The following is a 17,370-nucleotide window of genomic DNA, read 5'->3' as shown; positions in this document are numbered from 1 at the left end:
CTGCCATGCTCCCAGCTCAGTGAGGAAGGGCTGGCACAAACCCTCACTGCTGCTTCCCTTCCAAGTTTGCCCAAGCCTGCCCAGGTCTGCTTTTGTTACCAGATAAGGTATATGGTGTAGTGGTGGCCCCTGTTCCCAGGTGAGGATGCTCAGTCTGCTGTACTAGCTGTCATCCCAACCCCAGGGGCACAGACTTGCTGCTCCCAGCTGGACAGGCCCTTAGGGGCCATAGTTGGGCAACCACCCAGCTTTCCCAGAGGACTTCCCGAGCACGAGGAGTTCATTCCTCCCAGAACAGTCTTGTGAGATGTCCCAAGAGTCGAGGGCTTTTGTCTCCCAGAGCTGAGACTCCTTCCCTGTGACTCCTCTGGTCTCAGTGTTGCCTTGGCCCTGGAGCCCATGTGGCTATGAGGTGGTGGGGGTCTCCCCATGCTGAATCTCCCCAGCTCTCTGGATGTTCCTTTTTCCTTCCTCTCCCACTCTGACCTCTGGCTCCCAGGTCTGTCCATCAGTACCCCTGAGAAGCATGGCCCCAGGGTTGCCACGTGGACCCAGATGGGGCTGGACCTGGCCCAAAGTGACTGGGCGAGAGAAGAGGGCTGGCCTGGAGGTCAGATTCTATGTGGACAGATGGGCCCTCACCTCTGGCTGCTGACCCTTTTCTTATATATTTATCTGCTCTCAAGAAAAATATTTTTTTCAGTGACTACCTTGTGCCAAGCCACGTACTTCATACCAGGGAGACAGTGGAAACCAAAATAGACAAGATCCCTGTTCAGGAAGGCTGACAAACTAACAATTATAACTCAGCATCTTGAGTGCTGCAAGAAGAGAGGGGCAGAGGGCCCTGGGAGCTTGGGAGGGAGGGAGGCTGCCTAACCCTGTGTGGAGTCAGGGAAGGCTTCCTGGAGGAGGAGTCATCCAGACTCAGATGGGAAGCCAGGTAGGCAGAAGAGAGAGAAGAATTCCAGACAGAGGGCATGACTTGGGTGGATGGGTTCTTTCACCCCAGGCAACAGAGTTGGGCCTCCTGGCCCTCCCCAGCCATGAGAGCTGGTTCCCAACAACTCCCTTCCCCACCCCCATGATACCACATCCCTGAGACACCTGGATGCTTGAGCACCTGTCCTGGAAGGCAAAAACTCAGAGGGCTCAGAGAGTTTGGGTCATTCAGTGGACGGGCACAAGTTTAATGTTGCTGAGCCGTGGAGTCTGATAGGGCTGTGAGGAGACATGATGTGGGGCCCTGATCATGGGAGCTGATCCTGAGAACACAGCATATTAGGTGGAGGTGGATGAGGATGTTGCTTGGGCTGCAGGGTGGAAACTAACCCGGCCCTTCCACCTCACCCTTCCTGTCACAGTCCTCCTGGACAGACAGCAAACAGACAGCAGACAGATGGATTCGTGGGTACAAGCTGGGCTTTATTGGAAACACTGCAGTCTGGGCATGGAGAAGTTGTGCTTCCACCACACTCATCCACACTCACACTCACACTCACACCCACACTCCTGCCCCACCCCAGCTGGGTCAGTTCTGGTGCAGGGGAGCAGGAAGCGTGGTCCTCCCTTCTGGTCCTTGGTTCCCCAGGGCTTCAGTGATTCACATTCTTTCCCTCAGACACAGGGCTCCCTCTGGGGCTATCATGGGCTACCTGCTCTAGTGCTTTCCCTGGGGGAGGAAGGAGAGGCAAGGTCATGGGCTGGGGTCTTGGGCAGGGGCTTGGAGGGAGGAGGCAGGGCTGGGGAGGGCCAGGCTTGCCTTGGCTGAGTTCTTCTGCAGTCTCCGGATGATGCGGCCCACCCAGGGCTGGTCTAGGGGTGCACAGAGCTGGTAACCTCTCAGCGTGGAGAATATGGAGACAGAGGTCAGAGGTCAGAGAAAATAGAGCCCTGGAACCCAGCTTCCTGGAAGGCCCTGGTATGAGGAGCTGTGGCTGGGGACCACACCCAGGAGCCTGTTTCAGGGGCTTCCTTGCAGAGTTTGGGCTTGGCAAGGAAAAGAGAGATAAGAAGGTGGGGGTGGGTCTCCCCAGGGGCTGATGGGGGAGATGAGGATAGTCAGGCTTGTCCTGCAACTCACACAATGGAAGACACCCTGAAGCCATTGTTGATGAGCAGGTAGCGATAGGCTAGCACCAGGAATCCAGGGAAGGGGAGCTGGGTCAAAGACAGGCAGCAGTCTTCAGCGTCGTTGGCACCTCCCAGAGCTGGGGTAGGATTAGTGTCAGGACACAGGGACACTGAGGAACGGAGGCCACAGCCCTCACTGGCATTAAGGATGCCTGTCTGTGTGTGGCGGCAGCTAGACCTGATATTCGCTAAATATATTGAAGCACTTCTAAGCAGTTCGGCAAACGACAGCCGTCCTGAGCCCCACAAATGCCCTCCTGCTGCCCTGATCACCCCAACTTCTCTCCTGAGTCTTTTCAACTTCCCCACAAATGAAGAGTTCACGCTGGTTACAGTGTCAGTGGGGGGAAGGATGTGGGGTAGGGAAGGGGGTGAGGTGGGTAACAGGAGGGTGGCATTAACAGAACATAGGAGTTGTTAAATTTTTTGACCCTTCTTAGACCAATACCTCCCATTCCCTCCACTTTAACAGTATACTCTGTTCTCTCCTGCCTGGGAAACAGAGGCAGCAGGAAATAGAGCCTGAAGAGACGGGGCTAGTCATAGGCCCTGGATACACCAAGAGACAGATACACATTGGAATTCAGGAGCCCAGGTACACCGCCACTCACAGGCAAACACACGGGGCACAACCCAGGTTCACTGAAACATGCAGTCCTAACTCACAGAGTCCCTCACGTCCAGCGTCAAGCAGTCTGAGCCCTAGACACCCCTGATACTTGCCCCCCCACACTAAACCTCCCCTCAGCCTTACCAGGGGAGGTCCATAGATTCAACAGGCTGAGGGCTAGTAGAGCAGCTGCATGGGATGCCATGGAGGATGAGTGGAGACTGACTGCAAGCAAGCTGTGAGCGTGAGCGAATCTGGGCAGAGACTGTGTGAAGCCGAGGCCTGGCTGGGAGTGAGTGAGTGTGCTGGAAAGTGCAGGGTGTGAAGGGGTCTGGGAACGTGAAAGTGGACGAAGCTGGAGGAAGCTGTCACTGCCACCCATTTATGGCCCGGAACTAATCATGGAGAAGAGTGAAATTATGCTATTTTCAAAAATATGGGGGATCAGATTTTCTGCCTAATTATATAAGATTTATCTTAAAAAATACATATTATTTTAAAGACTTATTGGCTGTGAAATAAGTTAAGGGTATTTCAAAGGGCTTGTCTGCAAAGAAAGGTGAGAAGCAGGAAAACACAGAAAGTCGAGGGGAAAATATATCAATATATACATTGCTATATGGTGAATTAAGCCTTAGGGCAGCAACAAAGTGGAGGACCTGACCCTTAGATATTTACAAGTAAGCTGGAATCTTTAAAAAGTTCAACTCTTTATAATTAAAAAGATTTATTAAAGTTAATAACCAAGTGTTTTAATTGACATCAGAAGATCAAAACAATAAACCCTGAGAACACAGAAAAATAAAAATAAAGATATGAGCAGAAGTTAATAAAACAGAAAACATATAAAATTGAGGTGATTAGTAAGTCAAAAGAATATTCTTTGAAAAGGTTTAAAAAACACACTTTGATTAAGCAAAACAAAAACATAAGTAAAGAATATACAGAAAGAGTCAGGACAATGTTAGAGCAGAGAATATATGAAATGCCAGTAAATTTGAACATTTCTGTAAAGTGGACCATTTCCTAGCTCCTAAAGTTTACCAAAACTGACACAAGAGGAAATAATTTAAGGCCATCATGCCTGCTCTTGGCATCCTCGGAATGTCCCAGCCTCAGGCTGCAGCTTCTGTAGTCCATGGCAAAATAGGGAGAGGGGCCGGGGCTGCAGTAGGTTGAAACACTGCCCTCACTGAGTGTGTGGGTGTGACCATCTGTGCAGTGACTGAACAAAGAGCAGGGGAGCAGGGTTCCCAGGGCAGGGCCTTCAGAGCCAGCAGGCACAGGGAGTTGGCACAAGCATTTAGGCCCAGAACAAAGAGCGCCTTCTTTGTCGGAACGGCAGACCGGCCTCTCACCTTCCCACTCAGGCTGCTCTCCCACCTGACCTGTGTGTGGAACGTGTCCACAGGGTACACCTGTCTGCACATTTAACCATAGGTCTGGGCGTCGCAGCTTCCAGCCAGGTGAGCGAAGGTCGCAGGCAGGTGGGTCCTGGACACACACGGAGAGTCTCCTGCCTGGTCCCCTGGCCGCTCAGTGCCCCTGCCCCAGAGCGGACACCACAAAGCAGCCCTGTCTGAGTCCCCTGCCACTAGAGGGAGTATTTGCCCAACTCTTCTAGAAAACGGGGTCCTTGCGGGCAATTCAGTGGAGGGACAAAAATAAATCTTTGACAACTTTCTGCTGAAACTTACGAGCCTTCACACCTAAGCCTCTTACAAGGTCAGCTGTTAAGCTAAACATGAGCTCATGATCTAACTTTACACAATAATGAAAAAATCAGCTACAACTGGAGACATTCAGCAAAAACAATCAATACCAGAATTAGATTCCCAAGGCCATCCATCAGATGTTGGAATAATCAGGTATAAGGCAGAAAATATACATAAAACTAGAACTGAAACAAGGAACAAGGATGTTTTAAAAGACTGGTAGGGTCTTTAAAACATTTTTAAAGTACATGTCATTAATAAAGCAAAAAACTCGAAGGTTGTGTAATACAACAGATTAATCACGGAGAAGAGTGAAATTATGCTGTTTTGAAAAATATGGCAGATCAGGTTGTCTGCCTAATTATATAAGAAGATTTATCTTAAAAAATACACATTATTTTAAAGACTTATTGGCTGTGAAATAAGTTAAGTGTATTCCACAGGGCTTGTCTGCAAAGAAAGTTGAGAGGTAGGAAAACACAGAAAGTCGAGGGGAAAATATGTGAATATATACATTGCTATATGGTGAACTACGCCTTAGGCCAGCAACAATGTGGAGGACCTGACCCTTAGATACTTACAAGTAAGCTGGAATCTTCAAAATGTTCAAATCTTTATAATTTAAAAGATTTATTAAAATTAATAACCAAGTGTTTTAATTGACATCAGAAGATCAAAACAATAAACTCAGAACATAGAAAAATATAAATAAAGATATGTGCAGAACTTAATTGAACAGAAAACGTATAAAATTGAGGTGATTAGTAAGCCTAAGTAATATTTTTAAAAAGATTTAAAAAACACACTTCGAGTAAGCAAAACAAAAACATAAGTAAATAATATACAGAGAGAATCAGGACACTGTTATAGCAGAGAATATATGAAATGCCAGTAAATTTGGACATTTCTGTAAAGTGGAAAATTTCCTAGCTCCTAAAGTTTATGAAAACTGACACAAGAGGAAATCATTTAAGGCCATCATGTCTTCCCCTGGATAACCTCAGTATGATCTGGCCTCAGGATGCAGCTTCTGTAGTCCATGGCTACCTGCAGAGAGGGGGCGAGGCTGCAGGACGTAGGAACACTGCCCTCAGTGAGAGTGTGGGTGTAGCCATCTCTGCTGTAACTGAACGAATACAGGGGAGCAGGGGGCCCAGGGCAGGGCCCTCAGAGACCGGCAGGCCCAGGGGTTTGGCACAAGCATTTAGGCCCAAGCCAAAGAGTGCCTTCTTGGTCTGCATGTCAGCGCGGCCTCTCACCTTCCCACACAGACCACCCTCCTACTTGAAGTGGGTTTGGAACGTGTCTGCAGAGTACACCTCGCTGCGCCATTAAGCATAGGTCTGGGCGTCGTAGCTTCCTGCCAGGTGACCGAAGGTCGCAGGCAGGTAGGACCATGGGACGCTCTTAGGCCTAGGCCTAAATGCTTGTGCCACACACCGGGGCCGGCCGGGTTCTGAGAGCCCTGTCCTGGGACCCCTGCTCCCCGGCCCTTTCTTCAGTCACATCAGAGATGGCCACACCCACACCCTCAGTGAGGGCAGTGTTCCAAACTCCTGCAACCCCGAACCCTCTGCACAGGTTGCCATGGATTAGAAAAGCTGCATCCTGAGGTAAGGGCGTTCCGAGGATTGCAAGGGCAGACATGATGGCTTTAAAGATTTCCTCTTGTGTCAGTTTTGGTAAACTTTAGGAGCATGGAAATTGTCCACATTACAGAAATGTTCAAATTTACTGGCATTTTATATATTCTCTGCTATAACATTGTCTTGGTTCTTTCTGTATATTATTTACTTATGTTTTAGTTTTGCATAATCAAAATGTGTTTTTTAAATCTTTTCAAAGAATATTCTTTTGACTTACTAAATCACCTCACTTTTATAAGTTTTCTGTTTTATTGTTCTGCTCATATTTTTATTTATATTTTTTCTCTATTCTCAGGGTTTATTGTTTTGATCTTCTGATGTCAAATAAAACACTTGGTTATTAATTTTAATAAATCATTTTAATTGTAAAGATTTGAAACTTTTGAAGATTCCAGCTTACTTGTAAGTATCTAACGGTCATGTCCTCCACATTGTTGCTGGCCTAAGGCTTAGTTCACCATATAGCAATGTATATATTCACATATTTTCCCCTCAGCTTTCTGTGTTTCCCTAAACCTCACCTTTCTGTGCAGATAAGCCATTTGAAATACACTTAACTTATTTAACAGCCAATAAGTCTTTAAATAATGTGTATTTTTTAATATAAATCTTCTTATATAATTAGGCAGAAAATCTGATCTGCCATATTTTTCAAAACAGCATACTTTCACTCTTTTCCATGATTAATCTGTTGTATTACACAACCTTCGAGTTTTTAGCTTTATCAATGACATGTATTTTAAAAATGTTTTAAAGACCCTACCAGTCTTTTAAAACATCCTTGTTCCTTGTTTCAGTTCCAGTTTTATGTATATTTTCTGCCTTGCACCTCATTATTCCAACATCTGATGGATGGCCTTGGGAATCTAATTCTGGTATTGATTGTTTATGCTGAGTGTCTCCATTTGTACCTGATTTATTCATTATTGTGTAAATTTAGATCATGAGCTCATGTTTAGCTAAACAGCTGACCTTGTAAGAGGCGAAGGTGTGAACGTTCGTGAGCTTCAGCAGAAAGTCGTCAAAGATTTATTTTTGTCCCTCCACTGAATTGCCCGCAAGGACCCCGTTTTCTAGAAGTGTTGGGCCAATACTCCCTCTAGTAGCAGGGGACTCAGAAAGGGCTGCTTTGTGGCCCCCTCTCTGGAGCAGGAGAACTGAATGGCCAGGGGCGGGTTCAGGAGCCTCTCTGCGTGTGCTCCAGGGACCCACATGCCTGCAACCATTGGTCACCTTGCAGGAAGCTACGATGCCCAAACCTATGGCTACCTGTGCAGCGAGGTGTAATCCATGGACACGTTGCACACACACTTTAAGTAGGAGGGCGGCCTGAGTGTAAAGATTAGAGGCCGGGATGTCGTGCAGACCAAGAACGTGCTCTTTGGCCTGGGCCTCAGTGCTTGTGCCACCCCCTGGGCCTGCCGGGCTCAGAGGGCCCTGCCCTGGGCCCCCTGCTTCCCTGCCATTTGTTCAGTCACAGCAGAGATGGCCACACCCACACCCTCAGTGAGGGCAGTGTTCCAACCTCCTGCAGCCCCGCCCCCACTCCACAGGTTGCCATGGACTACAGATGCTGCATTCTGAGGCCAGGGCATTCCGAGAATGTCAAGGGCAGATATGATGACCTTAAATGATTTCCCCTTGTGTCAGTTTTGGTAAACTTCAGGAGCTAGGAAATTGTCCACTTTACAGAAATGTTCAAATTTACTGGCATTTTCTATATTCTCTGCTGTAACATTGTCCTGATTCTTTCTGTATATTATTTACTTATGTTTTGTTTTGCTTAATCAAAGTGTGTTTTTTAAATCTTTTCAAAGAATATTCTTTTGACTTACTAAATCACCTCAATTTTATATGTTTTCTGTTTTATTAAGCTCTGCTCATATCTTTATATTTTTTCTCTGTTCTCAGGGTTTATTGTTTTGATCTTCTGATGTCAATTATAACACTCGGTTATTAATTTTAATAAGTATTTTTAAATTATAAAGAGTTAAAATTTTTGAAGATTCCAGCTTACTTGTAAGTATCTAAGGGTCAGGTCCTCCACATTGTTGCTGGCCTAAGGCTCAGTTCACCATATGGCAATGTATATATTGACATATTTTCCCCTCGACTTTCTGTGTTTCCCTACATCTCACCTTTCTTTGCAGGCAAGCCATTTGAAATACCATTAACTTATTTCACAGCCAATAAGTCTTTGAAATAATGTGTAATTTTTAGATAAATCTTCTTATATAATTAGGCAGAAAATCTGATCTGCCATATTTTTCAAAACAGCATAATTTCACTCTTCTCCATGATTAATCTGTTGTATTACACAACCTTCGAGTATTTAGCTTTATCAATGACGTGTACCTTAAAAATGTTTTAAAGATCCTACCAGTCTTTTAAACCATCCTTGTTCCTTGTTTCAGTTCCAGTTTTATGTATATTTTCTACCTTGCAGCTGATTATTCCAACATCTGATGGATGGCCTTGGGAATCTAATTCTGGTATTGATTGTTTTTGCTGAATGTCTCCAGTTGTAGCTGATTTCTTCATTATTGTGTAAATTTAGATCATGAGCTCATGTTTAGCTAAACAGCTGACCTTGTAAGAGGCTTAGGTGTGAACGCTCGTAAGCTTCAGCAGAAAGTCAGCAAATATTTATTTGTGTCCCTCCAATGAGTTGCCCGCAAGGACCCCGTTTTCTAGAAGTGTTGGGCCAATACTCCCTGAAGAGGAATGGGACACAGACAGGGTGGCTTTGCAGACCCCACTCTGGGGCAGAGGCAGTGGGCGTCCTGTGGCCCGGGCAGGAGCCTCTCCTCAGGTGTCCCAGGCACCCATCGGCCTGCGACCTTCGGTCACCTGGCAGGAAGCTACGATGCCCAGATGTATGGTTACCTGTGCAGCGATGTGTACTGCGTGGACGTATTCCACACACACTTGAAGTAAGAGCGCGTCTTGAGTGGAAAGGTAAGAGGTTGGGCTGCTGTGCAGACATGAAGGCGCCCTTTGGCCTGTGCCTAAATGCTTGTGCCATGCCCCTGGCACTGCTGGGCTCTGAGGGCCCTGCCCAGGGTCCCCTGCTCCCTTGCACTTTGTTCAGTCACAGCAGAGATGGCCACACTCACACCCTCAGTGAGGGCAGTGTTCCAACCTCCTGTAGCCCCGCCCCCCCTCCGCAGGTTGCCATGGACTACAGATGCTGCATTCTGAGGCCAGGGCATTCCGAGAATGCCAAGGGCAGATATGATGACCTTAAATGATTTCCTCCTGTGTCAGTTTTGGTAAACTTTAGGAGCTAGGAACTGGTCCACTTTACAGAAATGTTCAAATTTACTGGCATTTCATATATTCTCTGCTATAACATTGGCCTGATTCTTTCTGTATATTCTTTACTTATGTTTTTGTTTTGCTTAATGAAAGTGTGTCTTTTAATCTTTTCAAAGAATATTCTTTTGACTTAATAAATCACCTCAATTTTATACGTTTTCTTTTTTATTAAGTTCTGCTCATATCTTTATTTATATTTTTTCTCTGTTCTCAGGGTTGATTGTTTTGATCTTCTGATGTCAATTAAAACACTTGGTTATTAATTTTAATAAATCTTTTTAATTATAAAGAGTTGAAATTTTTGAAGATTCCAGATACTTGTAAGTATCTACGGGTCAGGTCCTCCACATTGTTGCTGGCCTAAAGCTTAGTTCACCATATAGCAATGTATGTATTGACATATTTTCCCTCCGACTTTCTGTGTTTCCCTACATCTCACCTTTTTTGCAGACAAGCCATTTGAAATACCTTCAATTTATTTCACAGACAATAAGTCTTTGAAATAATGTGTATTTTTTAGATAAATATTCTTATATAATTGGAAGAAAATCTGATCTGCCATATTTTTCCAAACAGCATAATTTCACTCTTCTCCATGATTAATTGGTTGTATTACACAACCTTTGAATATTTAGCTTTATCAATGATGTGTACTTTAAAAATGTTTTAAAGATCCTACCAGTCTTTTAAGCCATCCTTGTTCCTTATTTCAGTTCTAGTTTTATGTATATTTTCTGCCTTGCAGCTGATTATTCCAACATCTGATGGATGGCCTTGGGAATCTAATTCTGGTATTGATTGTTTTTGCTGAATGTCTCCAGTTGTAGCTGATTTCTTCATTATTTTGTAAATTTAGATCATGAGCTCATGTTTAGCTAAACAGCTGACCTTGTAAGAGGCTCAGGTGTGATCGCTCATATGCTTCAGCAGAAAGTTGGCAAATATTTATTTGTGTCCTTCCAATGAGGTGCCCGCAAAGACCCCGTTTTCTAGAATTGTTGGTCCAGTACTCCCTCTAGAGGCAGGGGACTCCAACAGGGCTGCTTTGCGGTCCCTGCTCTGTGGCAGGGGCATTGGGTGGCCTGTGGCCCGGGCAGGAGCCTCTCCACGTGTGTCCCAGGGACCCATCTGCCTGCGACCTTCAATCACCTGGCAGGAAGCTACGATGCCCAGACTTATGGTTACGTGTGCAGCGAGGTGTACTCCGTGGACACGTTCCACACACACTTCAAGTAGGAGGGCGGCCTGAGTGGAAAGGTGAGAGACAGGGCTGATGTGCATATCAAGAAGGTGCTCTTTGGCCTGGTCCTAAATGCTTGGGCCACATCCCTGGACCTGCCGGGCTCTGAGGGCCCTGCCCTCGGCCCCCTGCTCCCCTGCCCTTTGTTTAGTCACAGCAGAGATGGCCACACAAACACCTTCAGTGAGGACTGTTTTCCAAACTCCTGCAGACCCGCCCCTACTCCGCAGGTTGCTGTGGACTAAAGAAGCTGCATCCTGAGCCCAAGGCGTTCTGAGGATGCCAAAGGAAGACATGATGTCCTTAAATGATTTCCCCTTGTGTCAGTTTTGGTAAACTTTAGGAGCTAGGAAATTGTCCACCTTACAGAAATGTTCAAATTTACTGGCATTTTATATATTCTCTGCTGTAACATTGTTCTGATTCTTTCAGTATATTATTTACTTACGTTTTGTTTTGCTTAAAGTGTGTTTTTTAAATCTTTTCAAAGAATATTCTTCTGACTTACTAAATCACCTCAATTTTATACGTTTTCGGTTTTATTAAGTTCTGCTCATATGTTTATTTATATTTATCTCTGTTCTCAGGGTTTATTGTTTTGAACTTCTGATGTCAATTAAAATACTTGGTTATTAATTTTAATAAATCTTTTTAATTATAAAGAGTTGAAATTTTTGAAGATTCCAGCTTACTTGTAAGTATCTAAGGGTCAGGTCCTCCACATTGTTGCTGGCCTAAAGCTTAGTTCACCATATAGCAATGTATGTATTGACATATTTTCCCTCCGACTTTCTGTGTTTCCCTACATCTCACCTTTCTTTGCAGACAAGCCATTTGAAATACCCACAATTTATTTCACAGCCAGTAAGTCTTTGAAATAATGTGTATTTTTTAGATAAATCTTCTTATATAATTGGAAGAAAATCTGATCTGACATATTTTTCAAAACAGCATAATTTCACTCTTCTCCATGATTAATCTGTTGTATTACACAACCTTTGAGTATTTAGCTTTATCAATGACGTGTACTTTAAAAATGTTTTAAAGACCCTACCAGTCTTTTAAACCATCCTTGTTCCTTGTTCCAGTTCTAGTTTTATGTATATTTTCTGCCTTGCAGCTGATTATTCCAACATCTGATGGATGGCCTTGGGAATCTAATTCTGGTATTGATTGTTTTTGCTGAATGTCTCCAGTTGTAACTGATTTCTTCATTATTTTGTAAATTTAGATCATGAGCTCATGTTTAGCTAAACAGCTGACCTTGTAAGAGGCTCAGGTGTGATCGCTCATAAGCTTCAGCAGATAGACGGTAAATATTTATTTGTGTCCCTCCAATGAGGTGCCCGCAAAGACCCCGTTCTCTAGAATTGTTGGTCCATTACTCTCTCTAGAGCAGGGGACTGCGACAGGGCTGCTTTGCGGTCACCGCTCTGTGGCAGGGCCATTGGGCGGCCTGTGGCCCGGGCAGGAGCTTCTCCACGTGTGTCCCAGGGACCCATCTGTCTGCAACCTTCAGTCACCTGGCAGGAAGCTACGATGCCCATATTTATGGTTACCTGTGCAGCGAGGTGTACTCCGTGGACACGTTCCACACACACTTCAAGTCGGAGGGCGGCCTGAGTGGAAAGGTGAGAGGCAGGGCCGATGCGCATATCAAGAAGGCGCTCTTTGGCCTGGTCCTAAATGCTTGGGCCACATCTCTGGACCTGCCGGGCTCTGAGGGCCTTGCCCTCGGCCCCCTGCTCCCCAGCCCTTTGTTCAGTCACAGCAGAGATGGCCACACAAACACCTTCAGTGAGGACTGTTTTCCAAACTCCTGCAGACCTGCCCCTACTCCGCAGGTTGCCGTGGACTAAAGAAGCTGCATCCTGAACCCAGGGCGTTTTGAGGATGCCAAGGGCAGACATGATGGCCTTAAATGATTTCCCCTTGTGTCAGTTTTGGTAAACTTTAGGAGCTAGGAAATTGTCCACTTTACAGAAATGTTCAAATTTACTGGCATTTCATATATTCTCTGCTATAACATTGGCCTGATTCTTTCTGTATATTCTTTACTTATGTTTTTGTTTTGCTTAATCAAAGTGTGTTTTTTAAATCTTTTCAAAGAATATTCTTTTGACTTACTAAATCACCTCAATTTTATACATTTTCTGTTTTATTAAGTTCTGCTCATATCTTTATTTATATTTTTTCTCTGTTCTCAGGGTTTATTGTTTTGATCTTCTGATGTCAATTATAACACTTGGTTATTCATTTTAATAAGTATGTTTAAATTGTAAAGAGTTGAAATTATTGAAGATTCCAGCTTACTTGTAAGTATCTAAGGGTCAGGTCCTCCACATTGTTGCTGGCCTAAGGCTTAATTCACCAAATGGCAATGTATATATTGACATATTTTCCCCTCGACTCTCTGTGTTTCCCTACATCTCACCTTTCTTTGCAGACAAGCCATTTGAAATACCCTTAACTTATTTCACAGCCAATAAGTCTTTGAAATAATGTGTAATTTTTAGATAAATCTTCTTATATAATTAGGCAGAAAATCTGATCTGCCATATTTTTCAAAACAGCATAATTTCACTCTTCTCCATGATTAATCTGTTGTATTACACAACCTTCGAGTATTTAGCTTTATCAATGACGTGTACCTTAAAAATGTTTTAAAGATCCTACCAGTCTTTTAAACCATCCTTGTTCCTTGTTTCAGTTCCAGTTTTATGTATATTTTCTACCTTGCAGCTGATTATTCCAACATCTGATGGATGGCCTTGGGAATCTAATTCTGGTATTGATTGTTTTTGCTGAATGTCTCCAGTTATAGCTGATTTCTTCATTATTGTGTAAATTTAGATCATGAGCTCATGTTTAGCTAAACAGCTGACCTTGTAAGAGGCTTAGGTGTGAACGCTCGTAAGCTTCAGCAGAAAGTCAGCAAATATTTATTTGTGTCCCTCCAATGAGTTGCCCGCAAGGACCCCGTTTTCTAGAAGTGTTGGGCCAATACTCCCTGAAGAGGAATGGGACACAGACAGGATGGCTTTGCGGCTCCCGCTCGGGGGCAGAGGCTGTGGGCGGCCAGTGGCATGGGCAGGAGCCTCTCCGCATGTGTCCCAGGGACCCATCTGCCTGCAACCTTCGGTCACCTGGCAGGAAGCTACGATGCCGAGACCTATGGTTACCTGTGCAGCGAGGTGTACTGCGTGGACGTATTCCAAACACACTTCAAGTAAGAGCGCGGCTTGAGTGGAAAGGTGAGAGTTTGGTCTTCTGTGCAGACAAAGAAGTCGCCCTTTGGCCTGGGCCTAAATGCTTGTGCCACCCCCCTGGCACTGCTGGGCTCTGAGGGCCTTGCCCTGGGCCCCCTGCTCCGCTGCCCTTTGTTCAGTCACAGCAGAGATGGCCACACCCACACCCTCAGTGAGGTCAGTGTTCCAAACTCCTCCAGCCCCGCCCCCCCTCCGCAGGTTGCCGTGGACTACAGATGCTGCATTCTGAGGCCAGGGCATTCCGAGAATGCCAAGGGCAGATATGATGACCTTAAATGATTTCCTCTTGTGTCAGTTTTGGTAAACTTTAGGAGCTAGGAAATTGTCCACTTTACAGAAATGTTCAAATTTACTGGCATTTCATATGTTCTCTGCTATAACATTGGCCTGATTCTTTCAGTATATTCTTTACTTATGTTTTTGTTTTGCTTAATCAAAGTGTGTTTTTTAAATCTTTTCAAAGAATATTCTTTTGACTTACTAAATCACCTCAATTTTATATGTTTTCTTTTTTATTAAGTTCTGCTCATATCTTTATTTATATTTTTTCTCTGTTCTCAGGGTTGATTGTTTTGATCTTCTGATGTCAATTAAAACACTTGGTTATTAATTTTAATAAATCTTTTTAATTATAAAGAGTTGAAATTTTTGAACATTCCAGCTTACTTGTAAGTATCTAAGGGTCAGGTCCTCCACATAGTTGCTGGCCTAAGGCTTAGTTCACCATATAGCAATGTATATATTGACCTATTTTCCCCTCCACTTTCTGTATTTCCCTACATCTCACCTTTCTTTGCAGACAAGCCATTTGAAATACCCTTAACTTATTTCACAGCCAATAAGTCTTTGAAATAATGTGTATTTTTTAGATAAATCTTCTTATATAATTAGGCAGAAAATCTGATCTGTCATATTTTTCAAAACAGCATAATTTCACTCTTCTCCATGATTAATCTGTTGTATTACACAACCTTCGAGTATTTAGCTTTATCAATGACGTGTACTTTAAAAATGCTTTAAAGATCCTACCAGTCTTTTAAACCATCCTTGTTCTTTGTTTCAGTTCTAGTTTTATGTATATTTTCTGCCTTGCAGCTGATTATTCCAACATCTGATGGATGGCCTTGGGAATCTAATTCTGGTATTGATTGTTTTTGCTGATTGTCTCCCCTTGTAGCTGATTTCTTCATTATTGTGTAAAGTTAGATCATGAGCTCATGTTTAGCTAAACAGCTGACCTTGTACGAGGCTGTGGTGTGATCGCTCATAAGCTTCAGTAGAAAGTCGGCAAATATTTATTTGTGTCCCTCCAATGAGTCGCCCGCAAGGACCCCGTTTTCTAGAATTGTAGTTCCAATACTCCCTCTAGAGGCAGGGGACTCCGACAGTGCTGCTTTGCGGTCCGCGATCTGGGGCAGGGGCAGTGGGTGCCCTGTGGCCCGGGCAGGAGCCTCTCCGCATGTGTCCCAGGGACCCATCTGCCTGCGACCTTCGGTCACCTGGCAGGAAGCTACGATGCCCAGACTTATGGTTACCTGTGCAGCGAGGTGTACTCCGCGGACACGTTCCACACACACTTCAAGTAAGATCGCGGCTTGAGTGGAAAGGTGAGAGTTTGTGCTGCTGTGCAGACAAAGAAGTCCCCCTTTGGCCTGGGCCTAAATGCTTGTGCCACCCCCCTGGCACCGCTGGGCTCTGAGGGCCATGCCCTGGGCCCCCTGCTCCCCCTGCCCCCCTGCTCGTTGTTTAGTCACAGCAGATATGGCCACACAAACACCTTCAGTGCGGACTGTTTTCCAAACTCCTGCAGACCTGCCACTACTCCGCAGGTTGCTGTGGACTAAAGAAGCTGCATCCTGATCCCAGGGCATTCTGAGGATGCCAAGGGCAGACATGATGGCCTTAAATGATTTCCCCTTGTGTCAGATTTGGTAAACTTATGAGCTAGGAAATTGTCCACTTTACAGAAATGTTCAAATTAAGTAGCATTTTATATATTCTCTGCTGTAACATTGTCCTGATTCTTTCAGTATATTATTTACTTATGTTTTGTTTTGCTTAATCAAAGTGTGTTTTTTAAATCTTTTCAAAGAATATTCTTTTGACTTACTAAATCACCTCAATTTTATACGTTTTCTGTTGTATTAAGTTCTACTCATATCTTTATTTATATTTTTTCTCTGTTCTCAGGGTTGATTGTTTTGATCTTCTGATGTCAATTATAACACTTGGTTATTAATTTTAATAAGTATTTTTTAATTATAAAGAGTTGAAATTTTTGAACATTCCAGCTTACTTGTAAGTATCTAAGGGTCAGGTCCTCCACATTGTTGCTGGCCTAAGGATTAGTTCTCCATATGGCAATGCATATATTGACATATTTTCCCCTCGACATTCTGTGTTTCCCTACATCTCACCTTTCTTTGCAGAGAAGATATTTGAAATACCCTTAACTTATTTCACAGCCAATAAGTCTTTGAAATAATGTTTATTTTTTAGATAAATCTTCTTATATAATTAGGCAGAAAATCTGATCTGCCCTATTTTTCAAAACAGCATAATTTCACTCTTCTCCATGATTAATCTGTTGTATTACACAACCTTCTAGTATTTAGCTTTATCAATGACGTGTACTTTAAAAATGCTTTAAAGATCCTACCAGTCTTTGAAAACATCCTTGTTCCTTGTTTCAGTTCCAGTTTTATGTATATTTTCTGCCTTGCAGCTGATTATTCCAACATCTGATGGATGGCCTTGGGAATCTAATTCTGGTATTGATTGTTTTTGCTGAATGTCTCCAGTTGTAGCTGATTTCTTCATTATTGTGTAAAGTTAGATCATGAGCGCATGTTTAGCTAAACAGCTGACCTTGTAATAGGCTTAGGTGTGAACGCTCGTAACCTTCAGCAGAAAGTCGGCAAATATTTATTTGTGTCCCTCCAATGAGTTGCCCGCAAGGACCCCGTTTTCTAGAAGTGTTGGGCCAATACTCCCTCAAGAGGAAGGGGACTCAGACAGGGTGGCTTTGCAGCCACCGCTCTGCGACACAGGCAGTGGGCAGCCTGTTGCCCGGGCAGGAGCCTCTCTGCATGTGTCCCAGGGACCTATCTGCCTGCAAACTTCGGTCACCTGGCAGGAAGCTACGATGCCCAGACTTATGGTTACCTGTGCAGCGAGGTGTACTGCGCGGACACGTTCCACACACACTTCAAGTACGAGCGCGGCTTGTGTGGAAAGGTGAGAGGTTGGGCTGCTGTGCAGACAAAGAAGGAGCCCTTTGGCCTGGGCCTAAATGCTTGTGCCACCCACGTGGCACTGCTGGTCTCTGAGGGCACTGCCCTGGGCCCCCTGCTCCCCTGCCCTTTGTTCAGTCACAGCAGAGATGGCCACACCCACACCCTCAGTGAGGGCTGTGTTCCAACCTCCTGCAGCCCCTCCC

The 17,370-nt window shown here is 44.4% G+C and overlaps 1 protein-coding gene across 1 annotated transcript; it reads right to left on the bottom strand.

Moving 5' to 3' along the window:
- Nucleotides 1–1,696: 1,696 nt before the first annotated feature.
- Nucleotides 1,697–3,134, bottom strand: LOC309798000 (C-C motif chemokine 19-like; the record flags this gene model as incomplete). The annotated part of the gene is made up of 3 exons (XM_082646356.1): nucleotides 2,888–3,134; nucleotides 2,084–2,210; nucleotides 1,697–1,856 (listed from the first exon to the last, which is right to left on the bottom strand). The coding sequence occupies exons 1-3, from the start codon at nucleotides 3,123–3,125 to the stop codon at nucleotides 1,697–1,699; spliced, it is 525 nt and encodes a 174-aa protein (XP_082502482.1). The 5' UTR covers nucleotides 3,126–3,134.
- Between the last annotated feature and the right edge of the window lie 14,236 nt (nucleotides 3,135–17,370).

This window comes from Mesoplodon mirus (assembly GCF_964341445.2).
Source record: "Mesoplodon mirus genome assembly, contig: HAP1_SCAFFOLD_1362, whole genome shotgun sequence".
Lineage (NCBI taxonomy): Eukaryota > Metazoa > Chordata > Mammalia > Artiodactyla > Ziphiidae > Mesoplodon > Mesoplodon mirus.
Note: the sequence above shows the minus strand (reverse complement) of the source record. Positions and strands in the feature narration are given on the sequence as shown.